Source organism: Xenopus laevis, chromosome 4S, assembly GCF_017654675.1.
Source record: "Xenopus laevis strain J_2021 chromosome 4S, Xenopus_laevis_v10.1, whole genome shotgun sequence".
NCBI classification, from domain to species: Eukaryota; Metazoa; Chordata; class Amphibia; order Anura; family Pipidae; genus Xenopus; species Xenopus laevis.
In genome coordinates, this window is record NC_054378.1 from 127,984,863 (window position 1) to 128,009,456 (window position 24,594).

At 40.7% G+C, this 24,594-nt stretch overlaps 1 protein-coding gene across 1 annotated transcript; it reads left to right on the top strand.

Moving 5' to 3' along the window:
- Window positions 1–24,509, top strand: LOC121393386 (filamin-B-like). Its single transcript, XM_041561840.1, has 14 exons — window positions 1–163; window positions 1,771–1,899; window positions 2,128–2,301; window positions 3,225–3,383; window positions 3,571–3,774; window positions 4,832–4,984; window positions 5,561–5,683; window positions 13,066–13,332; window positions 13,526–13,663; window positions 13,770–13,885; window positions 16,177–16,309; window positions 17,452–17,628; window positions 20,882–21,080; window positions 24,368–24,509. Exons 1-13 carry the CDS (start codon window positions 34–36, stop codon window positions 20,908–20,910), a joined length of 1,932 nt encoding a protein of 643 aa, XP_041417774.1. The 5' UTR covers window positions 1–33; the 3' UTR covers window positions 20,911–21,080; window positions 24,368–24,509.
- The last annotated feature ends 85 nt before the right edge of the window (window positions 24,510–24,594 follow it).

A 24,594-nucleotide genomic window follows, 5' to 3' on the forward strand; every position in this document is an offset into this window, starting at 1 on the left:
TGAGTTTTTGTTTGTTCCTCAGGGGAAGTTCACATGCCTTCTGGGAAGACAGCCCCCGCAGATATTGTTGACAACAAAGATGGTACTGTGTCTATTCGATACGTTCCCACAGAAACTGGACTGCACGAGCTGGCCATTAAATGTAATGGAGCTCACATCCCAGGTAAGGCATGGCAAAACTCTTACAACTATACACCTGTATGTCTGTGTGAATATATAAGAGCATGGCAAAGATGCAGGCCACCAGGTATTGCTATTATCTAATACCTAGAACCCCCTGACAGCCTAATTTAAAGGAACAGTTCAATGTAAATATAAAAACGGAGTAAATAAATAGGCAGTGCAAAATAAAAAATGTTTCTAATATAGTTAGTTAGTTAGCCAAAACTGTAATCTATAAAGGCTGGAGTGAGTGGATGTGTAACATAATAGCCAGAACACTACTTCCTGCTTTTCAGCTCTCTAACTCTGAGTTAGTCAGTGACTATAAGGGGGGCCACATGGGACATAACTGTTCAGTGAGTTTGCAATTGATCCTCAGCATTCAGCTCAGATTCAAAAGCAACAGCTATGTCCCATGTGCCCCCCCTCAAGTCACTGATTGGTTACTGCCTGGTAACCAATCAGTGGAAACCAAGAGAACTGAAAAGCAGGAAGTAGTGTTCTGGCTATTATGTTACACATCCACTCACTCCAGCCTTTATACCTTAAATTTTTGCCTAACTAACTATATTAGAAACATTTTTTTATTTTGCACATACTATCTATTTACCCAGTTTTTATTTTTATACTGAGCAAATTATTTAAAGATTCATTGTCACATAGTTATCCATTTTCCTAATTCTTACCAAATTGTTCAATTTAATCATGAGAATGTGATCTATCTCAGAGATTCATAAATATTGTTGTCATTTTAAGGAGAAGGAAAGCTACCGAAGCAGTTTATTGCCAATAGATATAACACTATATTTATTCTGCAGAAAGATTTACCATACCCGAGTAAACAGCTATAGAAGCTCTCTCTGTTTCTTTAGGATAGTAGCTGCCATATTAGCTTGGTGTGACATCACTTCCTGCCTGAGTCTCTCCCTGCTCATTCATATCTCTGGGCTCAGATTAGAGCAGGGAGAAGGAGGGAGGGGGGGAAAGGAAGGGAGAGAGGAGCAAACTGAGCATGCTCAAGCCCTAGCCCTGGAGGTTTAAGCTGAAAACAGGAAGTCTGATACAGAAGCCCATGAGTACACAATAGAAGGAAAGAAATGTGATGTTTCTTTTGACAGAGGACTCAGAGCAGCATTACTTTGAGGGTTTACTGGTATATTTATATAGACCTTTCTCATAAAGCTTATTTAATTTTAGCCTTTCCTTCTCCTTTAAAAACCAGAGTTGTCTACAAGCAGCAGTGCAGTAAATCAACCTTTCATATTATGTTTACATGATCCTGATGTGTGGTGATCTAGAACCAAAAAGCAACACAGAACTGCAGTTTATTGCTAGAGAGAATGTAGAAAAGGTCACGTGGCAACCAGCAATACATTTACATTTCCCACAAAACGACACTATTCTATATATTACATATTTTCACATGTAAGATAACTTTTTATTCTGCCGTCGGGATCCCTACAAGGGAGAATATATGGACTATAAATGGGATATGTATTATTTCCCTCAAACTTCAATATTGGTGGCATAAAGTATAGTGTCTTTGTTTTCTGGTTATATTTTTATTTTTGTCTCCATTATTGACATAACACTTGTGTTTAACCCCAGAAAGCCCACTGCAGTTCTTCGTGAATTATCCAAACACAGGAAGTGTCTCTGCATATGGACCAGGCCTTATCTATGGGGTCGCCAAGAAGCCAGCCACATTCACAATTATAACAGAAGATGCTGGAGAAGGTATTTTGTTTTTTATTTTTTCATTCCATTTGTTTATGTTGTATTGTATCAGTGCTCTTTTTGCCTCGGAAGGTTAATTATTCATTATATAAAATGTGCTTTGCTTCCCCTTGCCTTAAATGTAGGATAGGAGAAATGTAGGGGGGTGTAGTGTAGTAGAAAATCTGAAGAGGATTTCTAATTAATGATATTTGAATTTCATGTTGGCTTTGTTTCATCCCTATAAAGGGGGCCTGGATCTGGCAATAGAAGGGCCCTCCAAGGCAGAGATCAGCTGCATTGATAACAAAGATGGCACTTGCACTGTGACATATCTGCCCACCCTTCCAGGAGATTATAACATCCTAGTGAAATATAATGACATACACATCGCTGGAAGCCCTTTTGTTGCAAAAATCACAGGTAACTGTTTAATCTTTTTTCCCATAGCTCCCCATATCCCATTTGTAGGTATCCCATTTCTATATCCCCTGTGTCATAGTTTTAGGTATCCCGTTCCACGTTGTCTCATCCCTGCTATCTAATTCCTTGTATACTTTTGGTAGTTTTGTCCCATATGCCAGTTCTAGATCTCCTATCATCATCATTTATTTATATAGCGCTGTCAAGATACGCAGTGCTTATCTCCTATCCCTTCTATTCCATATATTCAAATATCATGTATCCTTTATGAGTATAAAATTTCCCAGTTGTAAGTATGCCATTCCCTTGATTCCAGTTTGAGGTATCCTGCTCCCCATATCTCAGTCCAGGTATCCTATTCCTCATATCATTGTTCAAGGTTTCTCTTATCCAAGTTCTCAGTGTCCTGTTTCCCATATCCCAGTTCTAGATACACAATCACTTCTGTTCTGTAGTCTCCATTCCATCATCTCAGTTTTATGTATGCTATTCCTAATATTCCAGTTCTATGTAGCCCACTGCTATATTTAATTTACTTTGCTAGGCATCCTTGGGAAGGCAAAGACTCCATTGGACTGCATCGGACTGGGTCCCTCTCCACCACCCCTTCAGCCCCCCTGACCCAGCCGCAACACCGTTCCTACCCCCGCTAGAGATTAGCTTTTGTTCTCCGCTCTTTGCGATTGGGGCAGGGAGGAGCAGCAGTAAGGTGCCGGGAGCACAATTTAAAGGGAGTGGGTCTGGACCAGTGGGGGGCTACTGGTTTTCTCCCTGCCAGCCCAGTCCTACACTTGGACCAGTTTTATTAATGTCCATAGAAAACACCTGTCTTAAGACTGGATATCTGTCTGTGTAAAATTGCAAACATGCCAAAAAGGAATATCTGTTTTCGATCATGTGAATTGATTTCTTTTCTTTCCCAGATGATAGCAGGCGGCGCTCACAAGTAAAACTCGGTTCCACGGCAGACTTTTTATTGGATATCACGGAGACTGATTTGAGCCTTCTGTCTGCCAGTATAAAAGCCCCATCTGGTCGTGATGAGCCCTGTCTTCTGAAAAGGCTTCCAAACAACCATATTGGTAAGGGCAGGTCTGAGTAAATGCGGTTACATTTTTATTAGGTCGATATATATGTTACATTGCGTGCTGTGTAGCTGCTTCTCCGATATGTTTTACCTTTATCCATTCCTATATCATCGTTAGCATCTTTAATTTACAAATATATATGCTAAGAGATAACACTGTCTCATTTTCTTGTTTATTCCAGGAATTTCATTCATCCCAAGGGAAGTTGGGGAGCACTTAGTCAGCATTAAGAAAAATAGCCGCCACATACCCAACAGTCCTATATCCATCATGGTTTACCAGTCAGAAATAGGGGACGCCAGCAAGGTGAAAGCCTTTGGGCCAGGTCTGATTGAAGGGCGGTCGTATGAGATGTCAGATTTTATTGTGGATACCAGAGAGGCAGGTCAGTACCATTTCTCACCGGACTCTCTACCCCTTTGCAGTTGTCTGTGCAAGGCCTATGCACTGTATCTTTTAGATTTTATTTTTATGAAAGCTGTTTTGCATTTCTGAGAACCAAAAAAGCAATAAAGTTTATTTGTTATACTAAAAATGTCGGAAAATAAGAGGAAAATATGCAGTTTTCCTCGCAGCTGTGATATTATCTATATTCGCGGGAGACTGATTTATCTGACATCTTCCCAAGGGGATATTATTGAGTACTGTCTGAGTAACACATGAGCACTTTCTTGAGTAGAGATTTTTGGCACTTACACAATCACAGCTGTTCTTGTACTGGAATCGTTGCTTTATTTATCATTCCATAATTATGCTGCTTTTGTTTGCTTGGCATAAGCAAATTACCAAAGCATGAGGTTTTTGTTTTTGGCCAATGTAAGATATTCTATCCTCAAACTGCCAGTACAGGATTTTATATTGACTGATTGAATTAAAAGGATTTGTGCAGACTCCAGGGCACCCAAAATAGGTTCAAAAACGTCTTTTTATTGCACCATTTAAGACGCCAACACTGTTCTTTTAAGGTGCACACTCCTTGTGTTAAAGACACCATGCCTTTTCCACTGTAAGCCGCCAATAGAGTGTACTAAACCCACAGCCTTCCTGTCCATCACCCATGGGCTTCCACTAGTATGTTTTAACCTGATGCACTGGTTGGTTGGTTCTAGTCCACCCTACTGGCTGAGATAAAGGCTCCGGCCTCTCAGCACCACCTTATATCTACAGCACAGCCATCACAGAGTTGTTGGAGCTCATTATTTCCCTTGCTTTGGAAGGGTAGAGAGATAGAAGTCATACTCTGTATGCACATGTAAAGCAAAATGATAATATATAGCCCTGCTATTAGTCTAAAATGTAGTGTTATGAAAAATACATACATTTTCCTTATAGAATTATAACTGATACAGATATACAGAATTCTGTTACTCTGCCCTGTGTTATATTGTATGTCATTTAATTGAAATACTCTTGAGTCCTTATTGCTACTACATCTGTTCCAGGCTACGGTGGGCTCTTGCTGGCAGTGGAAGGACCCAGTAAAGTAGACATCCAAACAGAGGACCTAGAGGATGGCACATGCCAGGTCTCCTATTGTCCAACAGAACCAGGAGTTTACATTGTATCCATCAAGTTTGCAGATGAGCATGTTCCAGGTATAATTCACAAATTATGTTTCTAGTTAAATGCTGATGTGTTAAAGGGGTAGTTCACCTTTAGGCTATGGCCACACTAGGCGATAGCGCTGCGATTTGACTCGCGGCGACTTTTAAGCCACAATCGCTGGGGAAACTTTTGCGCTGGCGTCTATGGGGAATCGCGAAAAATCGCCAGCGTAAAAACACACGCGGCGATCTTTTCTCTACTGTCGCTCGAAATTGCCTCGCTAGGCGATTTCGAGCGACAATAGAAAAAAGATCGCCGCTGAAACTGCTAACCGGAGAGCTGGTGAATATAAAGCTAAATAACTCAAAAACCGCAAACAAAAAACGAAAACCAATATCAAATTGTCTCAGAATATCACTCTCTACATCATACTAAACGTTAATGCAAAGGTGAACAACCCCTTCAAGATGAATTGCTCTTTATTAATTGGGTGGGGTGTAAAAGCTATTTAACTTATTGGCTGAGCATTTTTGAAATTGCCACCTTTGTCTTGGGTGCCGCACCTCCTTGTGTTCACGGTTATATCAGCCTACAAGGTCCTTCATCATTTCCATTTTATTTTGCAGGAAGCCCATTCACAGCCAAAGTGATTGGGGAGGGAAGAATGAAGGAGAGCATCACACGCAGGAGGAAAGCACCATCTGTGGCCTCAGTGGGTGGCCTTTGCGAGCTGAACCTGAAAATACCAGGTATTCAGGAGCTGTGTTGTGTTTGCAAGGGGGTGCAAGGATTTTCAGTTAGTTGCAGGTAGGTTAAAGGGGTTGTTCACCTTCATATAACTTTCAAAAATGTAACAGTTCAGGTAAAAATAAATAAGCTTTGCCATATAAATGTTTAACAAAAAATGTGCAGTTGATAGGGTTGCCACCTTTATTAAAAAATTTTAAGGGCCAGTGGGGGGGCGGTCACCAAAAGGGGCGGAGCTACGCGGCGTGACGCTAAAAGGGGGCAGCGCTACGCGGCGTGACGCTAAAAGGGGCGGAGCAACAGTGCTGGAAAAAAGGTAAGTTATTTTCTAATTGGGGGCAGGCCAGGGGCTTTTTTTAAAGGGTATTTCAAATTACCGGTAAATTTGCAATACCGGCCCTGGCCTTGGCAGGTGTTTTACCGGCTAGACCTGTAAAATACCGGCCGGGTGGCAACTCTAGCAGTTGATGCATACCTCCCAACATTTTGGAAGTAAAAAGAGGGGCAAAAATTTTTTTTACGCATGTAGTGCAGCAATTTTTTGACCACACCCCTTTCTGTGGCCACACCCCCTAATTACCATGTTTGTTTTAAAAAATTTGGCAGGTTATGAAAGTTTGAAAATATTTCTCCTTATCTAAACTGTGTTTTTGTGTCTCAAAATTGTTACAAAGTATCTTATTTGCACCTGTTAGCTGTTCTGGGCTCTCTGCTAAAAGCCAATTAAGTGAGAAACTTTGTTTCTTTTTCTGGCTGTTCAGTGCAGAGAAAAGAGGGACTTTCCAGTACAAATGAGGGACTTCGGGTTGAGCTGTCAAAAGAGGGACTGTCCCTCCAAAAAAGGGACAGTTGGGAGGTATGGATATTCACCTCAGATGGATCCCTTTGCAGATGGGGTCCTTTCATCATGGGCCCCCTGTTGGGGGGGTCGCCGACCCCCAAAAACACTACAGTGACTGTTGTACTTCCTTATTTTACATCATACACACTCCTGGCAGAAGCAGGTGCAGCAGTTTCTGAAGCTAAACTCTGATTGGCTGATTCTCCTGTCAGTCTCCTTCTGATCCCTAGTCAGTGTGGTTCATTTGCATACACACTGCTCTGTAGGGAGGGGCTGGGCCAGTGTGTGAGGAGAGGAGAAGTCTTCTGGTGGGACTTGGTGTGACAGTGTGTATGTACAGAGATGTTGAAGGGGCTGACTTGAAGGAGGTGAATGTTTAGTTGTGTGTGTATTGGGAGGAGAGGGTGACATTTTCACAGGGGGGAAGAGAAGTGTGTAGGGGCCCAGGCTTGTGTGGGGTTGGAGGAGGAGCTGCTGTGTGAAGGGACAAGTGATCTGTGACTGATCCACATGGAGGGAGGAGGGGCTTCATGGAGTGTCTGTGTGTGAGGGAAGGTAAAGTCAGTGCTGGCTGGAAGGTCTGTCACTTGTGGGGACGTGTGAGGAGAGAGAACTCTGTCTTGTGTGTGTGTGTGTGGGGGGGGTGACTGTGTTATAATGGGGTTTGTGAGGAGAAAATGTCATGTTTGTACTTGGGGAGGGCTGGTGAATAGTCTCATGTGGAGGGAGAGCTCAGTCACTTTCAGGCAGGGCTCAGCTGACATTTCTCACTGTTTGGGGGTCAGTTGTAAGTGGACAGACTCCATTTTGTAGAGGGGAATAAGTGTTGAGAGGGTGTCTTCATCTTGGTTATGGAGCGTGTCTTTCACATGATACTTAAATGTACCAATAAATGAGCAATACAAGCACATCACCTCAGCAGAGTGTTCTTATTGTGTCTGTATTCTACACTCAATGACTCTGCACTTTAACTTTCCAACACACAACTCTGCCCGTGTCACATACATTACATTTTAGCAGGATTTGCTGAAGTAAGAGGATTTCTTTTATTAATTACTCTATAATCATTACACCAGGCAGCCCTGAGATTTATTATAAACCTTCAACTCCTGTGTACCTGTGTCACTGAAGGAAAATATATATATATATATTTGTTTGATTAGAGAATTGGAAAGGACTTTGCAGTGGTATTTTTCATTTTTCACATACAGTAAGGGATTTCTGATAATTGTGCCAATATGAGGATATAAAGTAATAATATTAAAAGGCAATAGCAGAAGAACTGCTTGTTGGACAATAGTGAATTGTGTGTGTTTGTCAGATTTAATAGACAGATAATGACCTGTGTGCATCAATGATTGTCTAAGGGGAACTACCTTTGCTTGTACCAGAGAATACCACTTATATACACACAATGCTGCTAGAACTTAAACACCCGTTTTCTATAAGAAATTAGTCCCCATAGCCTGTGATATTTTTTTTCCTTTTAATAAAATTGCTATTTAATCTCATTTATACACAAACGACACACAATACCAGCTACAGGGATTTTTATGGTTCTGAAAAGTAGGGTATTATTCCATATTACAGAATTCCCAGAGTACTGGCACACATGGAGATTTGTTGTGGTACAGGTATGGGACCTTTTATCCAGAGTGCTCAGGACCTGGGGTTTTCCAGATAGCGGATCTTTCCAGAATTTGGATCCTTATACCTTAAGTTGACTAGAAAATGAAGAAAACATTAAATAAACCCAAATACAAGCTACTGTTTTATTACTACAGAGAAAAAGGAAATCATTTTTTTAAAATGTGGATAGAATGGAGTCTGTGGGAGATCTTTCTGGATAATGGGTTTCTGGATTATGCATCCGATACCTGTAGTTAATGTTTACTATGGGCAAGAAATCTCATAAAAATGCTTTCTCCTTGCCAAAAAATCATAGTGGTGATCCAGTTTAATATGAGGAAAAGAAGGCAATGTTACTGGGATTCATTTGGATTGCTGCATAATGTATTTTAGGCAAGTGGAAGGATTTTTGGCAGACAAATCTCTGTGTGTTTGGGCTATACTATAATATATAGCAAACCAAAAGTATGTCTAATTAGAGAAAATTCACTCCTGGGGCTCATACACAGGGGTATTATTTTATGCATTTGATGTGCAGGTTTGAGTGTTTCACACAGACACATGTAAGCTCTGAATGCAGGTGCAACATTCTGTGTTTGGCGCTTACACGGGCCTGTGTCACTACTAGGGATGCACCGAATCCACCATTTTGGATTCAGCTGAACCCCCAAATCCTTCTTGAAAGATTTGGCCGAATACCAAACCAAATTCTAATTTGCATATGCAAATTAGGGGTGAGAAGGGGTAAACATTTTTTACTTCCTTGTTTTGTGACAAAAAGTCACGCAATTTCCCTCCCCGTCCCTAATTTGCATATGCAAATTCGGTTCAGCCTGGCAGAAGGATTCGGCCGAATCCTGCTGAAAAAGGCCGAATCCCAAACCGAATCCTGGATTCGGTGTATCCCTAGTCACTACGGGGGCCATTTTAAAGAGTTGTGTGTGTTTCTTCCTGTGCTCCACCGGCTGAACGCACTGGATTTAATTATCTAAAGATGGTCAAGTTATTCTACTATAACCTCCAACCTGCTATCTATAGTCTGTGGGCAAGGAGAAAAGTGTCTTGTAAGTAAATCAGACTGAAAACCCCCAATAAGCACATCCACATGCATCTGATCCACTTGCTGTTTTGATTACCCCCTGACAGGATAAAATGTGCACTCATGTACTTCATCTATTACATATACTGGCCTTGTACACCTATAGCCCAAGGTTACTGTGTAATGATAGATACTACACCACCATTCTCATTCTTCCTCCCCTGTTCTAGTCTGGTGCATTTGCAGTAGATACATTGCAGGAGCATTATGTACTGTGCAGGCAAAAAACATGGTAGATTTTGTGTTTTGCATTTGAATCCTTCTCTGAACTAAAAATTGCAGCAAATCTCTGCACTCCAAAGCAAAGTGCAAAGACCTGCTTCCCCCAAAGAATACCGTACTACCTGCGTTTGAAGTTCTCAATTGAGCCCTATACTTTAACACTGTATATGCTGGCAGACAAGGGCTCTATCTGCCAAGAACGTACTAGGAACATTACTGACCAGATTTGAGTGTATGAGTGAGTGGGGTTAAATGTTGTAGTGGGATTACATGTATGAGTGAGATTAAGCATATGAGTGAGTGGGATTATGCATGTGAGTGGGGTTACATGTATGAGTGGGATTATGCCTATGAGTGAGTGGGATTATGCATATGTATGTTTGGGGTTATGCATATGAGTGAGTGGGATTACATGTATGAGTGGGATTACATGTATGAGTGGGATTATGCATATGAGTGAGTTGTATAAAATGTATGAGTGGGATTATGCATATGTATGTGTGGGATTACATGTATGGGTGGTATTAAGCATATGTATGAGTGGAATTACATGTATGAGTGGGATTATGCATATGTATGAGTGGGATTATGCATATGAGTGAGTTGGATTACATGTGTGATTCGGATTATATGTATGAGTGGGATTATGCATATGTATGTGTGGGATTACACATATGAGTGGGATCATACATATGAGTGAGTGGTACTACATGCGTGAGTGGGATTACATGTAGGAGTGAATAGGATTACACATACTTGTTAATAAAGTTACATAACAAAACTTCTGAGCAAGGACATCAGGCTGGATATACAAATATAAATGATGATGTAGCCGATAGAAAATGGCCGCCTGGTTGAAGCAGATCTTGTATTCAGGAAAACACTACAATGCGGCTAACGGAGGGGAAAAATACAGCGACAATGATGAATTTTGTGTGGGAAATATGTGCCCAATTTAAAGACATGGTAAGGGTTTATAGTAGGGGTCCCCAACCGCCGGGCCACGGACACGCCCGCACTGGGCCGCCAAGCCCAGTGCGCACAAACGAGGCGCATCGAATTGGACGCAGGCGCACCAAAATTGGACGCCGGCACTACAAATTTGCTGCCGACCCCACCCCTCGTCGCAAAAAAAAAAAATGACCCCTGGTTTATAGGGTTTACATGTCCATTAATGTATATGATTATTTGCATAGTAAAAATGTGTTCGATTTGGGCTCTTTTTGAGACTCAAGTAATGCACACAAGATGGCAGCCAATGCAAGGGAGAAATTAACCAATGGCCTTTGAATTTATGTGACTGCTTACAAGTGCACAAGCAACCAATGAATTACAAGGGGAGGGCAGTATCAATGGCCAATAAGAAGCAAGTAAGGGCAAAGCCTGAGAGTGATGATGTAATCAAATAGGAAGTGCAGGTGTAAAACAGGCCACTCCCATCCTTCAGAAAACTGATCAGTGAGACAGGAGAAGGACAGATTTAAATGGTATATAAACTAGCTTTTACATTGACCTTTTTACTTTTTTTTTTATGTCAAATGGGTTTTCTAACACAATGAGAGCATTTTTAGTGGTTTAATAAGATTTGGACATTGAAGGTGAACAACCCCTTTAAAGGAGAAGGAAAGGCTAAAACTAAGTAATTTTTATCAGAAAGGTCTATATAAATACTAAGTAATGCTGCTCTGAGTCCTCTGTCAAAAGAAACAGCACATTTCTTTCCTTCTATTGTGTACTCATGGGCTTCTGTATCAGACTTCCTGTTTTCATCTTAAACCTCCAGGGCTTGGGCTTGAGCATGCTCAGTTTGTTCCTCTCTCCCTCCCTCCTCCCATCCCTGCTGTAATCTGAGCCCAGAGCTATGAGTGAGCAGGGAGAGACTCAAGCAGGAAGTGATGTCACACCAAGCTAATATGGCAGCTTCTAGAGCTTTTTACTCATATATGGTAAAACTTGGTAGAGAATAAATATAGTGTTGTAGTTTGCACTTTTGTGGCTAATCTATTGGCAATATACTGCTTCGGTAGCTTTCCTTCTCCTTTAATAGGAGTCAATAATTTATGGTCCTTCTCCTTTAATAGGAGTCAATAATTTATGGTCCATCTGTCACATGTATCCAGGGGCATAACTACTGCAGGTGACTACACTTAGCCATTGTGAAATGAAAAGAAATGAAGATTTTTCACTTTAGTTGCCAGGAAACTTACTTAAACCCCTGTATAAGGCATATGTTGACATAATAGCCGGGGAGTAAAACTAACAAAATTAGAGACTTGTTCATTTGAACGACTAACCCGCTGGGCCTAAGTGTTTGTGGGTGACATGTGAAAGGTCATCCAAAACACAAGCACCAATGGAGCATATCTTCCAACACTCCTGATTTATTATGCCCCTCCTATTTATGGCAAGATCCACTCTTGTTGAGCTACCCCCCCTAAATTTGGAGAATAGAAGGTAATCTAAGTAAAATGAACCAGTGATTATATTGTATTTTAGGGGTATGGACCAACAAAATCAATTATCAGTCAATTTTAGTCATTAATACCAAGCATACGAGCTCTACCAGCTGAGAATGATGGTGTTTACTGATTATTCGCCATTAGATTATGCATCATTTTCAATTTGGTACTTGCGAAGAATATGAAATATGTTTTCATATTTGTGAGAGAGCAACAAGTCTCTGGAGTGGGATATTTAAAAAGTTGATGTTTATTGGGGATACGTATTTCCCAGCAGGCTATAGTTGTATGTCTGTTCCAAATAGCGCTTTCCTGGGAGATGCTGTTACTTGCCTCAAATTCAGTTCCCTGTGGCCAACCAAAGCCAAACAATCACACACCCATTTTATATATATATCTTAATATATATTTTTATATATATCTCAGGGCAGAGACAGCCTTCTCACAGCAGGAGCCGTTTGCTCAGAGGGATCAGTAATGTGTTTGGAGTGGGCAGATTTGCCTTTACATGGAGAGCTTTGTTCATTTACATGGATAGCTCACTGTATTGGAAAAATACCTCTGTTTCTTAGAATGTTAGTAATTCGTGCTTCGCTTCACCACCAAATATAAAAATATTCCCTCAGATGGAACACTGCATGTTTTTAAACTACATATGATTTGGGTGTGATACATGGGGGTCCTGTTTCCTGCATGTCCTTATTTGAGTTCTACAGAACTAAAAGATCCTGTGTTGTCCCCCCCCAACATTTTTTCAGGGGATCATGGCACTTGTAGTTTAAAATGAGTTAGTTTAACATTTGGCCTACCACAGGTTTTGACATAAATATTGTTAAATATCATTTGAACTTAGCTTTAATAATAAAGGACCATACTGCCTTCAACTTTTCCATCTGAATCTTTCTCAGTACTGGGATCAGCCAGCATGGACCTTTGACACCTGTTAATAAAGGCTATAAGAAAACCCAGATTCTTTCTAAAATTTGCATTTAGAAAGCAAACTGAAAATAAATAAAAGCCTTTGATATTTCCGTAAGGAGGGAGAAAACAGTAAAGGTGTATTGGCCCTTAAATGTGCAGTGAGTTACTGAATTGTTAATAATAAGGTAATTTTTTATTATGTAATTCCCCCAGAAATTGACCGACATGAACTGACGGCAAAGGTCATCAGCCCATCAGGGAGGAAACAAGAAGCAGAGATTGTTGATCTTGGACAGAACACGTCGTGTGTGCGTTTTGTGCCACAAGAGACCGGGATCCACACCGTGAGCGTAAAATACAAAGGGGAGCATGTGCCAGGGAGCCCATTCCAGTTCACCGTGGGACCCCTGGGAGACGGTGGAGCTGAGAAAGTGAAGGCTGGAGGCCCTGGATTAGAAAGAGGAGAGGCTGGAGTTCCAGGTAAGCTGACCATACACCTAATGACTTGTGTCTAAATTGGGCATCGACTTGCTAGGCCAAAGCAGACTGAACCAATCTTTTGGCCCCACCATATAACTCTGAGGATTACCCCATTTACAAGGATCCTATTGCAAATCAATAAATAGATCATGCTATGTTGTCTGTTAACACTGGTGGTTCTGTCGCTCTCTAGCTGAATTCAGTATATGGACCCGGGAAGCTGGTGCCGGAGGCCTCTCCATTGCTGTAGAAGGCCCAAGTAAAGCTGAACTTTCATTTGAAGACCGGAAAGATGGCTCTTCTGGAGTTTCCTATGTTGTACAAGAGCCTGGTAAGTCCAATTATGGGGAGCAAGTAAATTTTCAGTTGGCCGTTATGTTTTTGTTCTATTTTTTTTCCCCAATGTAATCTCTTTTTTTCCTTTCTACTTCCTACAGGTGACTACGAAGTGATTATCAAGTTCAACGATGAACATATTCCCCAGAGCCCATTCCTAGTTCCCATCGTTGCCACTTCGGACGATGCCCGTCGGCTCACTGTCACCAGCCTTCAGGTGAGGCACAAGGAAACATCGCTACACTTCACCACATTGACCCATTAACTCCTTGCCCTCCACAGATTACATTGACTAGATGCCTGCTTGGAACAGTCTTATAGTGCTAGCAGAGAATTAAAGGATAAGTAAACCTTTAAAATAAATGAATGTAAAATTGATGAGAGAAATTGAACATTCATTATTTATTTTGTTTTTATTCTGAGATATTAAGGGATACATGTACTGTTAATATAAATTTATTTTGTTACAACAGCGTCACCTGCTGGTCATTTTCCAATGGTGATGCACCGAATCCACTATTTTGGATTCGGCGGAACCCCCAAATCCTTTGCGGAAGATTCAGCAGATTGGTGAACCAAATGCGAATTAGGAGTGGGATGGGGGAAAAATTTTTACTTCCTTGTTTTGTGACAAAGAGTGCCGTCAATTCCCGCCCCTAATTTGCATATACAAATTAGGATTTGGTTCAGCCGGGCAGAAGGATTCAGCCGAATCTGAATCCATCTGAAAAAGCCCAAATCCTGGTGTCGCTGCATCCCTATTTTCCCACCAGTCTGACCAGCAAGTAGTCAAGGAAGTTGTCAGGAGAAAGAAAGAGGCTGATGTTCTTCTGCTTAGGAAAAAAATAGAAACCTTTCTCACATCTTTCCTAAGCAGAAGAACATCAGAGCAGCCTCTTTCTTTCTCCTGACAACTTCCTTGACTACTTGGTGGTCAGACTGGTGGGAAACTGACCAGCGGGTGGCGCTGTTGTAACAAAATTCAATCAAATTAACAGCACATGTATCCCTTAATATCTTGGAATAAAAATTTAAAAAAATAATGAATGTACTTTGCAAAATTTCTTAGAATAGCCCCCTCATCAATTTTACATTAACTTATTTTAAATTTTTACTTGAAATCTCTATCCCAGCAGGTGATGTTGCACGACATTTCCCCGTATACTAACTACCCAGGTGTTCAGGGATTTGCTGCAGGTTGTCGTTTAAAAGAGCTTCACCATTTCATTTGATTTGGTATATGATTGGGCAAAATGACCAAGCAAAGATGCACTTCCATTATTGCCGAATGGTTTGCTATGTAGCTCTGCCCATTGATAGTAGAAAATATAACGAAATATAACCATTTCTTGTAGTGCGAGGAGATAGCTGAACATTCTGATAATTGTAGGCCCATGTTTTTCCGTCATAAATATGGAGAATCAGCCAGGGCAGTCAGTAACAGGAGCCTGTCGGGAGACTGAATATAATCGAGATCCAATGTTACGGACACAATAGAGAACAAGGAAGGTTTCCGTAACTATGACTCTGGTCTCTGCAAAGATGTTAATTGGTCAATGTGGCACTTGGATGGTTTTCTTGTGTTTCATTTAAAAGCTTCTGACAGGAATTCTCTTCAGATGCTGCAGCTAAAAGCTAAAGAGGGTGACAGACAAACTACACAATGATCTTACCCCCATCACACCAACTAGTATTGCCCCTCCATTCTGTAGTTGTTCTGTTCCAACAGAATTCCGTCTCCCTCTTTCGCATTTAGCTGAGAATACGGTAATGTGATACACCTCGGCCTTTCTTTTTTCTTTAACTGCTGCACTGCCTCCGGGACTATTGGGTTCCCCTAATAGAACCGTGATTAAAGGAGAAGTTGACCTGGGTATGTTGTAGCCCAGTGATTCTCATTATCTGACTTTAATAAACTGGCTTTAAAAAGTTGGCTATTGCTGACCTCGGCATACAGAGAGTTAAAGTGAACTTCCTCCTTTCCTAATACTAATTTACCTTTCATTAAAATGGGGGAATCTGTTGTTTTACTTTTTACTGCAAAACAGGGTCTTAACTTCTGGTAGATGCAGGGAATATGAAGTCACTCAAATATCAGGGGTGTCTTGGTCAGGGCCTTCGGAGACGGAGCTCAGTTGAAAAATTAGCCCTGGAATCTACAGGTCCTAGTTATGATAGTACAGGTATGAGATCTGTTATCCAGAATGACATAGACCTGGGGTTTTTCGGATAACAGATATTTCTGTAATTTGGATCTTCTACTAGAAAATCATATAAACATGAAATAAAGCCAATAGGCTGGTTTTGCTTCCAATAAGGATTAATTATATCTTAGTTGGGATCAAGTACAAATTACTGTTTTATTATTACAGAGTAAAAGGAAATCATTTTTTAAACATTTGGATTATTTGGATAAAATGGTCGTCACACATCACAACTGGCCTGCAGAGACCCACTGAAACGCACTAGTTTGCCTCCTTTTTCGGATTGATTGAATTCTATTTTCAGGAATCTGGATTGAGAGTTAACCAACCAGCATCCTTTGCCATACGGCTTAATGGGGCTAGAGGCAAGATTGATGCCAAGGTTCATAGCCCGTCTGGAGCGGTGGAGGACTGCTTTGTCACTGAACTGGAACCAGGTAAATCTATTGCCTTGGAGGCCCATTTATCAAGGTCCGAATTTATCTCAATATTTTCTGAAACCAAATCCACACAGGTTTTTTCGCCTTATTTATAAATACACTTTTCCAAAAATTTTGTTAACAGGGAAAACACGCAAAAAATCGTGAAAAATACAAATCGTACACATTTTTCTGATTTTCCACCCGAAAACTCGGGTTTCTGATTTGTGCCCAAAAAACACAAACTCCTCGGATTATTGCACGAAACCCATCGCAGATCAAAAAATCTTTGGGACTTCTCCCATTGATTTATATGCAACCTCGGCAGGTCTGAGATGCTGGATTTTCGGAATCTGACTTTTTCCATCCTCGGGGTATAATAAATCCCAAAAATTTTGGGAGTTTTTCCCTCAAAAAAATCGGATTTTATACTAAAAAAAAAGCACACATTTTTGGGTTTTTTTGGCATTCGGAGTTTAGTAAATAACCCCTTATTGTGTGTCTAGATAGAACATTACCTCTTTTATATTTATATATTATAGTGGGAGCTTCCACCCTTACATATTAGGGATGCACCAAATCCACTATTTTCGATTTGCCCAAACCCTCGAATCCTTTGTTAAAGATTCGACCGAACCAAATCCAAACCCTAATTTGCATAAGCAAATCAGTGAGGGGGAGCGAAAAATAGAGGCACGCACGGAAAAAAACTTTTTACTTCCTTGTTTTGTGACGAAAAGTCACATGATATTAAGGATTTGTTGCGGCTAGGCACAAGGATTCGGCTGAATCCTGCTGAAAATGGCGGCGCACCATGGAAAAAAATGTTTTTTTTACTTCCTTGTTTTGTGACAAAAAGTCACATGATTTTAAGGATTGGTTCAGCCAGGCACAAGGATTCGGCCGGATCCTGCTGAAAATGGCCACGCACCATGGAAAAATTGTTTTTTTACTTCCTTGTTTGTGACAAAAAGTTACATGATTTTAAGGATTCGGTTCGGCTAGGCACAGTAATCTTGGCCGAATACCGAATCGAATTCTGGATTCGGTGCATCCCTAGTTCATATAAATACGAATATACTAAGAATGTTTCTTACATTGTGCATGATTTAAAATAATGTTATGCCAAAACCTGATAATTATTGCTGCTGTGCCAACAGATAAGTATGCTGTACGCTTTATGCCCCGGGAGAATGGGATCCACATGGTTGACGTCAAGTTTAATGGGAGCCACGTTCCTGGGAGTCCATTTAAAGTCCGAGTAGGGGAGGCAGGACAGGAAGGAGATCCAGGGCTAGTTACAGCCTACGGAGATGGACTGGAGACTGGTACTACAGGTGAGTAATGACTGCACCCTAATCATGGACATGACACCAGTCTGAAATGGGCCAGTGCACCCAGGGGTTTTTAGCCATGTCCATAGACCTTCAGTTGTGCCGGTGTCATATGGGGACAGCTGGATAAAGGAAGCTCACCTCAACCTTAAAGGGATACGGTCATGGGAAAAAATGTTTTTATCAAAACACATCAGTTAATAGTGTTGCTCCAGCAGAACTCTGCACTGAAATCCGTTTCTCAAAAGAGCAAACAGATTTTTTTATATTTAACTTTGAAATTAGCCATTCTATAATATACTAAAAGTTTACTTCAAAGGAGAACTAAACCCTAAAAATTAATGTGGCTAAAAATGCTATATTTTATATAGTGACCTCTGAGCAGCTGTTGAGAAGCTAAGCTTAGGGCTCGTCACTAATTATCCAGCAGAAAATGAGCTTCCCTGGCTGTAATATAAGCTGATGCTACAGGTTTGCTGATTATTCAATTCTGATGCTAATTGCACTGGTTTCTGTGCTGCCATGTAGTAAGTATGTGTATTAATTACTAATTAGCCTTATATTGTGACATTTCTATTCTATGTGTACTGTATATTGTGAGTGGCTCCCTAAGCTCAGTAAGTGACAGCAGCACAGAGCATGTGAATCAGTGAATCAGCTGTTTTCTGATAGAAAACAGCAGCATCAGACATCAGTCGGGGGCGGCACATTTATCAAGAGTCGAATTTCAAATTTTGATAACTCCCTTAAATTCGATTGAAGTCGAAATTCGACTTTGGCAAAATTATTAATAAATCCAAATTTTAAAAACTCGGACGCATTTAAAACGAACCGAAAACTTGAATCGAATTCGATCAAACTCGATTTGAGTTTTTTTCTCTGAAAAAAACTTGAATTGTCAGGAAGGCTACAATCATCCCCAAATTGATCCCTGGACCTCTCCCATTGACTGATACAGTAATTCAGCAGCTTTAAGGTGGCGAATAGTTGAATTTTAATCCTTAAAGGGCCAGAGTATGAAAAATCTCAAAAATCTAATTTTTTAAAAAACTTGAATTGAGTTTGAATAATTCCCTAGTCAATTTTGACAGTTTTGACATAAAACGAATTTGAATTCGAATTTTCAATTCGACCGTTAATACATCTGCCCCTAAGTTTTTGACAATTAGAAAGTTGGCTATATATTCTCAGATTTGTCAGGGCAGTTTGAACAATCCTTATTATACTGCCAGACATCAGCATTTATTAATCACATTTTACACTAAATTGTATGTATAAGCAGCTTGAAAGTAGGCAGGGCTATACTTGCATATATAGCCAATCAAAGCATTCGAATTCTAGCGTTTCATTGTAATATGGGCAGAAATTTACCCTGGCCTTAAGTCCTGCCGCAGATCGGGTACCTATGTGTTACCCGCAAAAAAAGCAGGCACCCTGCGAAAGGGGAGGATTTTCAGGTTTGGGTATAGCTGCGGGTCGGGTTGCGGGTATCGTCTAAATTTTTTATCTTATGTAATATTGTCTATATTTTACTCCTTTTAAAGTTTTACAAAATTGTGTCTGTCCCTGCCCACTGTTGATGACGTCACTTCTGGTTTGCAGCACCATCACTTCCTGTTTGATGGTGGTTGGCTGGTTGCGGATAAGGCAGTTGCGGGTCCGGGTCGGGTAGCGGATCAAAGTGGATAAAATATGCGGGTTGCGGTTCGGGTCGGGTCTGGGTCTTGGAAATTGGTTCCACACAGGACTCTACCCTGGCCTGATACCCATAGCAGCCAATCAGACATTTGCTTTTAACATTCTGTTACTTCTAGACCATTTGGATGCTGATTGGTAACTGGCTAAATTTCCTTACAGTATAACTGTACAAAACTGGCATATATATATATATATTTATTTATATGTGTATATATTCCGAGCCCTGTGAGTTACATTACGTGACATTTGTTATTAGGTGAAATTCCTGCCCTACAGCTGAATGAGGGAACAACCCAATATGTTGCTGCCAAGCACAATGCAGGTCAAGAAGGTAACGCTGTAGGTGTGGATATTGTATTTATTAATATAATTATGTTAATTAACCTTACGCTATAATGTTTTCTAACAGCAGCAGTGTTTGCACATAGATTAAACACTCTAATTCCAGGCAAACTATTTCACTTTCTCACTTCCATGTTCTGTCCGATTCCGTGAGGATTGTTATAAAATATTCCCATGAAGCAAAGTTGCTAACCTTTTCCCCTATGTCTGAACAGTATCTTAAACAACCCTCTCTCTATGGGCAAATTTATTAAAGGTGAAGTGTATGCTGATAAAATAAAATCACATCCTCCTCAATCTTATGTCAGTGAAATCATATCCTGTATGCTGATAAGATGAAGCTACATCAGCCTCAATCTTATGTCAGTGACATCATATCCTTTATGCTGAAAATTCATAAAAAACTACAGAACGCTGGCGTTTTTTTCCCCATATTTTAAAGTGCCATTATGTTTAAAAGTTGTAGCTGTTCAACCATTTGAAGGTCGGGCCACATTTGGGCTCATGTCATTAGAGTATCTCTGTAAAGACTTTGTAATAAATATATAAGGATCTCTAATAAATACATATATATATATAATACAGGTATGAGATCAGTTATCCAGAAAGCTCCGAATTATGGAAAGGCCCATAGACTCCATTTTAATCAAATAATCCAAATTTTTAAAAATTATTTTCATTTTTCTGTGTAATAGTAAAACAGTAGCTTGTACTTGATCCCAACTAAGATATAATTAATCTTATTGGAAGCAAAACCTGCCTATTGGGTTTATTTAATGTTTACATGATTTTCTAGTAGACTTAAGGTATGAAGATCCAAATTATAGAGAGATCCATTATTCAGAAAACCCCAGGTCCTGAGCAGTCTGGATAACAGGTCTCATACCTGTATATAATATAATAAATAAATATATAAGGATCTGTAATAAAGATATATACACGACCTATATGTACCCGCCCTATGTAAATTGACGTGTTTTAGTGAAATTTCGCTAGGAAGAAAGTAACGCTAGTGAAAGTTCGCTTAGAAATGTTCGTGCTGACGAATTTTCGATGGGGAAACATCTCGTTTTAATGAGTAATCATATAGGCTGCAAATTGACGTCTGATGAAGTTGCGCAACGTGTGGCGGAGCCAAAATTCACCTGTTAGTAAATTTCCCCTATGTCTTCAGCTGGTGGAACACTCTCTTACCCAGTGTGCATTTCTTCATCAGCGCCTTGTGGGTATCGGTGGTACCAGTGAAACCTCCTCTATCATCGTTCAGTCCGTAACCCGAGCTTCCACGGAGACCACGTACAGCGCTTTGCCGAGATTTGCATCAGATGCCACCAAAGTGACGTCCAAAGGCGCCGGCCTATCAAAAGCTTTCTTGGGACAAAAGAGCACTTTTACTGTAGACTGCAGCAAAGCAGGTAAGGACACTGATCGTTCTTTTGAGGAACCTGTCACTTATAAACTGTAACATCTGATAAAATACAGTAGTTTTCTAACTAGTCAGTGGGGGTCATTTATCAACACTGGGCAAATTTGCCCATGGGCAGTAACCCATAGCAACCAATCAAATTGCTGCATTCATTGTTCTACTTGCAGCTGGCTTTAAAAAGCTAATCACTGATTGGTTGCTGTAGGTTACTGCTCATGGGCAAATTTGCCCAGTGTTGATAAATGAGCCCCACTGTGTTTCATTCATGCCGGGTGCAAGTGCCCAAATAACTTTTATTGAGTTACCAGTGGTGCAAGTTACATGCCCAACACACAGATCTATTTGAGGTTATTTAATCCTAGTGGGAAAGGTGTGTGTGTTTTGCACACATATTGTAACAGTCAAAAAATTAAAAAAAAGACTAACTGCAAGTTGTCTAACAACAATGCAGTCTACATTTTGCTTAAAGTTTATTTTAAACCAAGCTGCACCTTTACGCTGGAGCCGGCCCATGTGCAACAATGCCCATGTGCCTAAATTAGTAGCGTTTTAGGGCCCCAGGCTGGAGTCACAGTCATACCTTTAGTATGATGTGGAGAGTATTATTCTGAGACAACTTGCATTTGTTATTTAGCCTTTTATTCAGCAGCTCTCCAGTTTGCATTTTCAGTAATCCGGCTGCTAGGGTGCAAATTCCCCTAGCAACCATGCACTGATTTGAATAAGAGACTGGAATATGAATAGGAGAGACCTGAATAGAAAGACGAGTAATAAAAAGTAGCAGTAACTATACATTCATAGTTTTACAGAGCATTTAGATGGGGTCAGTGACCCCTTATTTGACAGCTTGAAAGAGACAGAAGAAAATAATTCCAAAACTATAAACTGAGCTGCTTAGAATTAGCCATTCTATATAAATGCATGGTTGCTAAGGAAATTTTTGCCCCTTAAACCAGATGGCTGAAATTGCAAACCGGAGAGCTGCTGAATAAAAAGCTAAATAATTCAAAACACAAATAATAAAAAATGAAAAATAATTGCAAATTGTCTCAGAATACCACTCTCTACAACTACATCATGCAAAAAGTTACATTAAAGGTGAACAACCCCGTTAAGTGGGTGAACTTGCAACCCTAAGACAAATCAAACCAGATTAACCTTTTAAAGACAAAGGCCTATAAAATAAACTGAACCGATGATCCCTTTCACTATGTGTGTTTATTTTTAGAACTGAAAAATGCCGTCAGTTATAGTCCCACCCACAGCTTGTGTTTCAACTCCCCTCCCCCTGTAAGCTTCCATCGGCATGTTTTAGTCCCACCTCCTGCATTATACATTCCATGCCCCTCCCCCTGTAATCTGACATTAGAGCGTTCTAGTCCCACCTCCTGCGTTATACATTCCATGCCCCTCCCCCTGTAATATGACATCAGAGCGTTCTAGTCCCACCTCCTGCGTTATACATTCCATGCCCCTCCCCCTGTAATCTGACATCAAAACGTTCTAGTCCCACCTCCTGCGTTATACATTCCATGCCCCTCCCCCTGTGATCTGACATCAGAGCGTTCTAGTCCCACCTCCTGCGTTATACATTCCATGCCCCTCCCCCTGTGATCTGACATCAGAGCGTTCTAGTCCCACCTCCTGCGTTATACATTTCTTGCCCCTCCCCTGTAAGCTTCCATCAGAGTGTTTTGGTCCCACCTCCTGCGTTATACATTCCATGCCCCTCCCCCTATAATCTGACATCAGAGCGTTCTAGTCCCACCTCCTGCGTTATATTATACATCAATTGGGAGTCCACATCTGATTAACATTTAATTAAGCCTAAGGGACTCGCCCCAGTTCTCAGGCGATCACATATAAGAAAGTCCTTTATCCAAAGATAACTGTCCCAAGGCTTTTGTTTTCATAAAAAATATTGTTTTATTAAATTAGCATTAAAATTCAGTTACAAACAACCCCACCAGGCCCACCTTACGCGTTTCGCACCCTCCGGCGCTTAGTCATAGGTGTATCTGTGAACAGCATGTCCTCTGCGGGATTTATACCCTGTCAATCCCTCCCATTTTCTTTAAAACCAATCAAATTCTGTGAGGGATTAACCCTACTTTGTTAATTCCTTCCCAAACTTGCCTGTGTGGGGTATTTGTATTCTTTTACATGTATCACTGTTGGTAGATTCAGATATTATTTTAAATTTAACAATAACCATAGAATACATACATCATATATCACTTTAAGACAGTATAATTCCAAAAAATATAAATTGCCCTTACTTTTTTTGCACTTATTATTTATAAAACCCTCATTAGCTCTCTCTTTGTTCTAGACTTCACAACCCCAAAACCCTAAACATTATTAACCTCTTCAGGTATAGCAGGTAACGTCAAACTCATGGTTGAGGCCTAGGGGCAAACGTGTGCCCAGATGAAAGATCCAGAATACTTCTCTCCTTTCTAAAAGGCTCAACTGGTCACCTCCTCTCTCTCCCAATCTGACTCTCTCTATGCCTTGAATACTGAAAGATTCCAAGTCCCCCCCCATTACAGGCAGTAAAGTGTCTGGTAATATTACTCTTCTCCGCCATTCGTGGGTTTTTTATCTGGCCCATATGCTCCCTTGCTCTTTCCTTCAATTTTCTAGTTCTACATCCCACATATTGTATTTGGCATTTAAGGCACGTGATCAGATATATCACATAAGCAGTATTGCAATTTATATACCCTTTAATGTCAAACTCCCTCCCTGTCACCTCCTGCGTTATACATTCCTTGCCCCTCCCCTGTAAGCTTCCATCAGAGTGTTTTGGTCCCACCTCCTGCGTTATACATTCCATGCCCCTCCCCCTGTAATCTGACATCAGAGCGTTCTAGTCCCACCTCCTGCGTTATACATTCCTTGCCCCTCCCCTGTAAGCTTCCATCAGAGTGTTTTGGTCCCACCTCCTGCGTTATACATTCCATGCCCCTCCCCCTGTAATCTGACATCAGAGCGTTCTAGTCCCACCTCCTGCATTATACATTCCATGCCCCTCCCCCTGTAATCTGACATCAAAACGTTCTAGTCCCACCTCCTGCGTTATACATTCCATGCCCCTCCCCCTGTAATCTGACATCAGAGCGTTCTAGTCCCACCTCCTGCGTTATACATTCCATGCCCCTCCCCCTGTAAGCTTTTGCTGTTACAATGTAATTTATCCAACATTTATTTATTCCCGTTATATTTGCAAATGGAATTTATTTCTTAATATAAAATTTCTGTTGCTTTTTAAAGTTCCAACATTCTGCTGGTGGGGGTCCACGGCCCCACCCTGCCCTGCGAGGAGGTCTCTATTAAACACATGGGGAACAAACACTACACTGTCACTTACCATGTGAAGGAGAGAGGGGATTATTTGCTGGTGGTGAAATGGGGAGAAGAGCACATTCCCGGGAGCCCATTCCACATCACTGTCCCATAATTCCTGGATAAAAAAAAATCATAAAAATGAATTGATTATA

Bases quoted from the DNA above. Each gene is read 5' to 3' on its own strand.
- LOC121393386 (XM_041561840.1), top strand. From the start codon at position 34: ATGCCTTCTGGGAAGACAGCCCCCGCAGATATTGTTGACAACAAAGAT. The intron at 3,384-3,570 runs GTAAGGGCAGGT...TGTTTATTCCAG, and splicing joins GCTTCCAAACAACCATATTG to GAATTTCATTCATCCCAAGG. The intron at 3,775-4,831 runs GTCAGTACCATT...CATCTGTTCCAG, and splicing joins TGTGGATACCAGAGAGGCAG to GCTACGGTGGGCTCTTGCTG.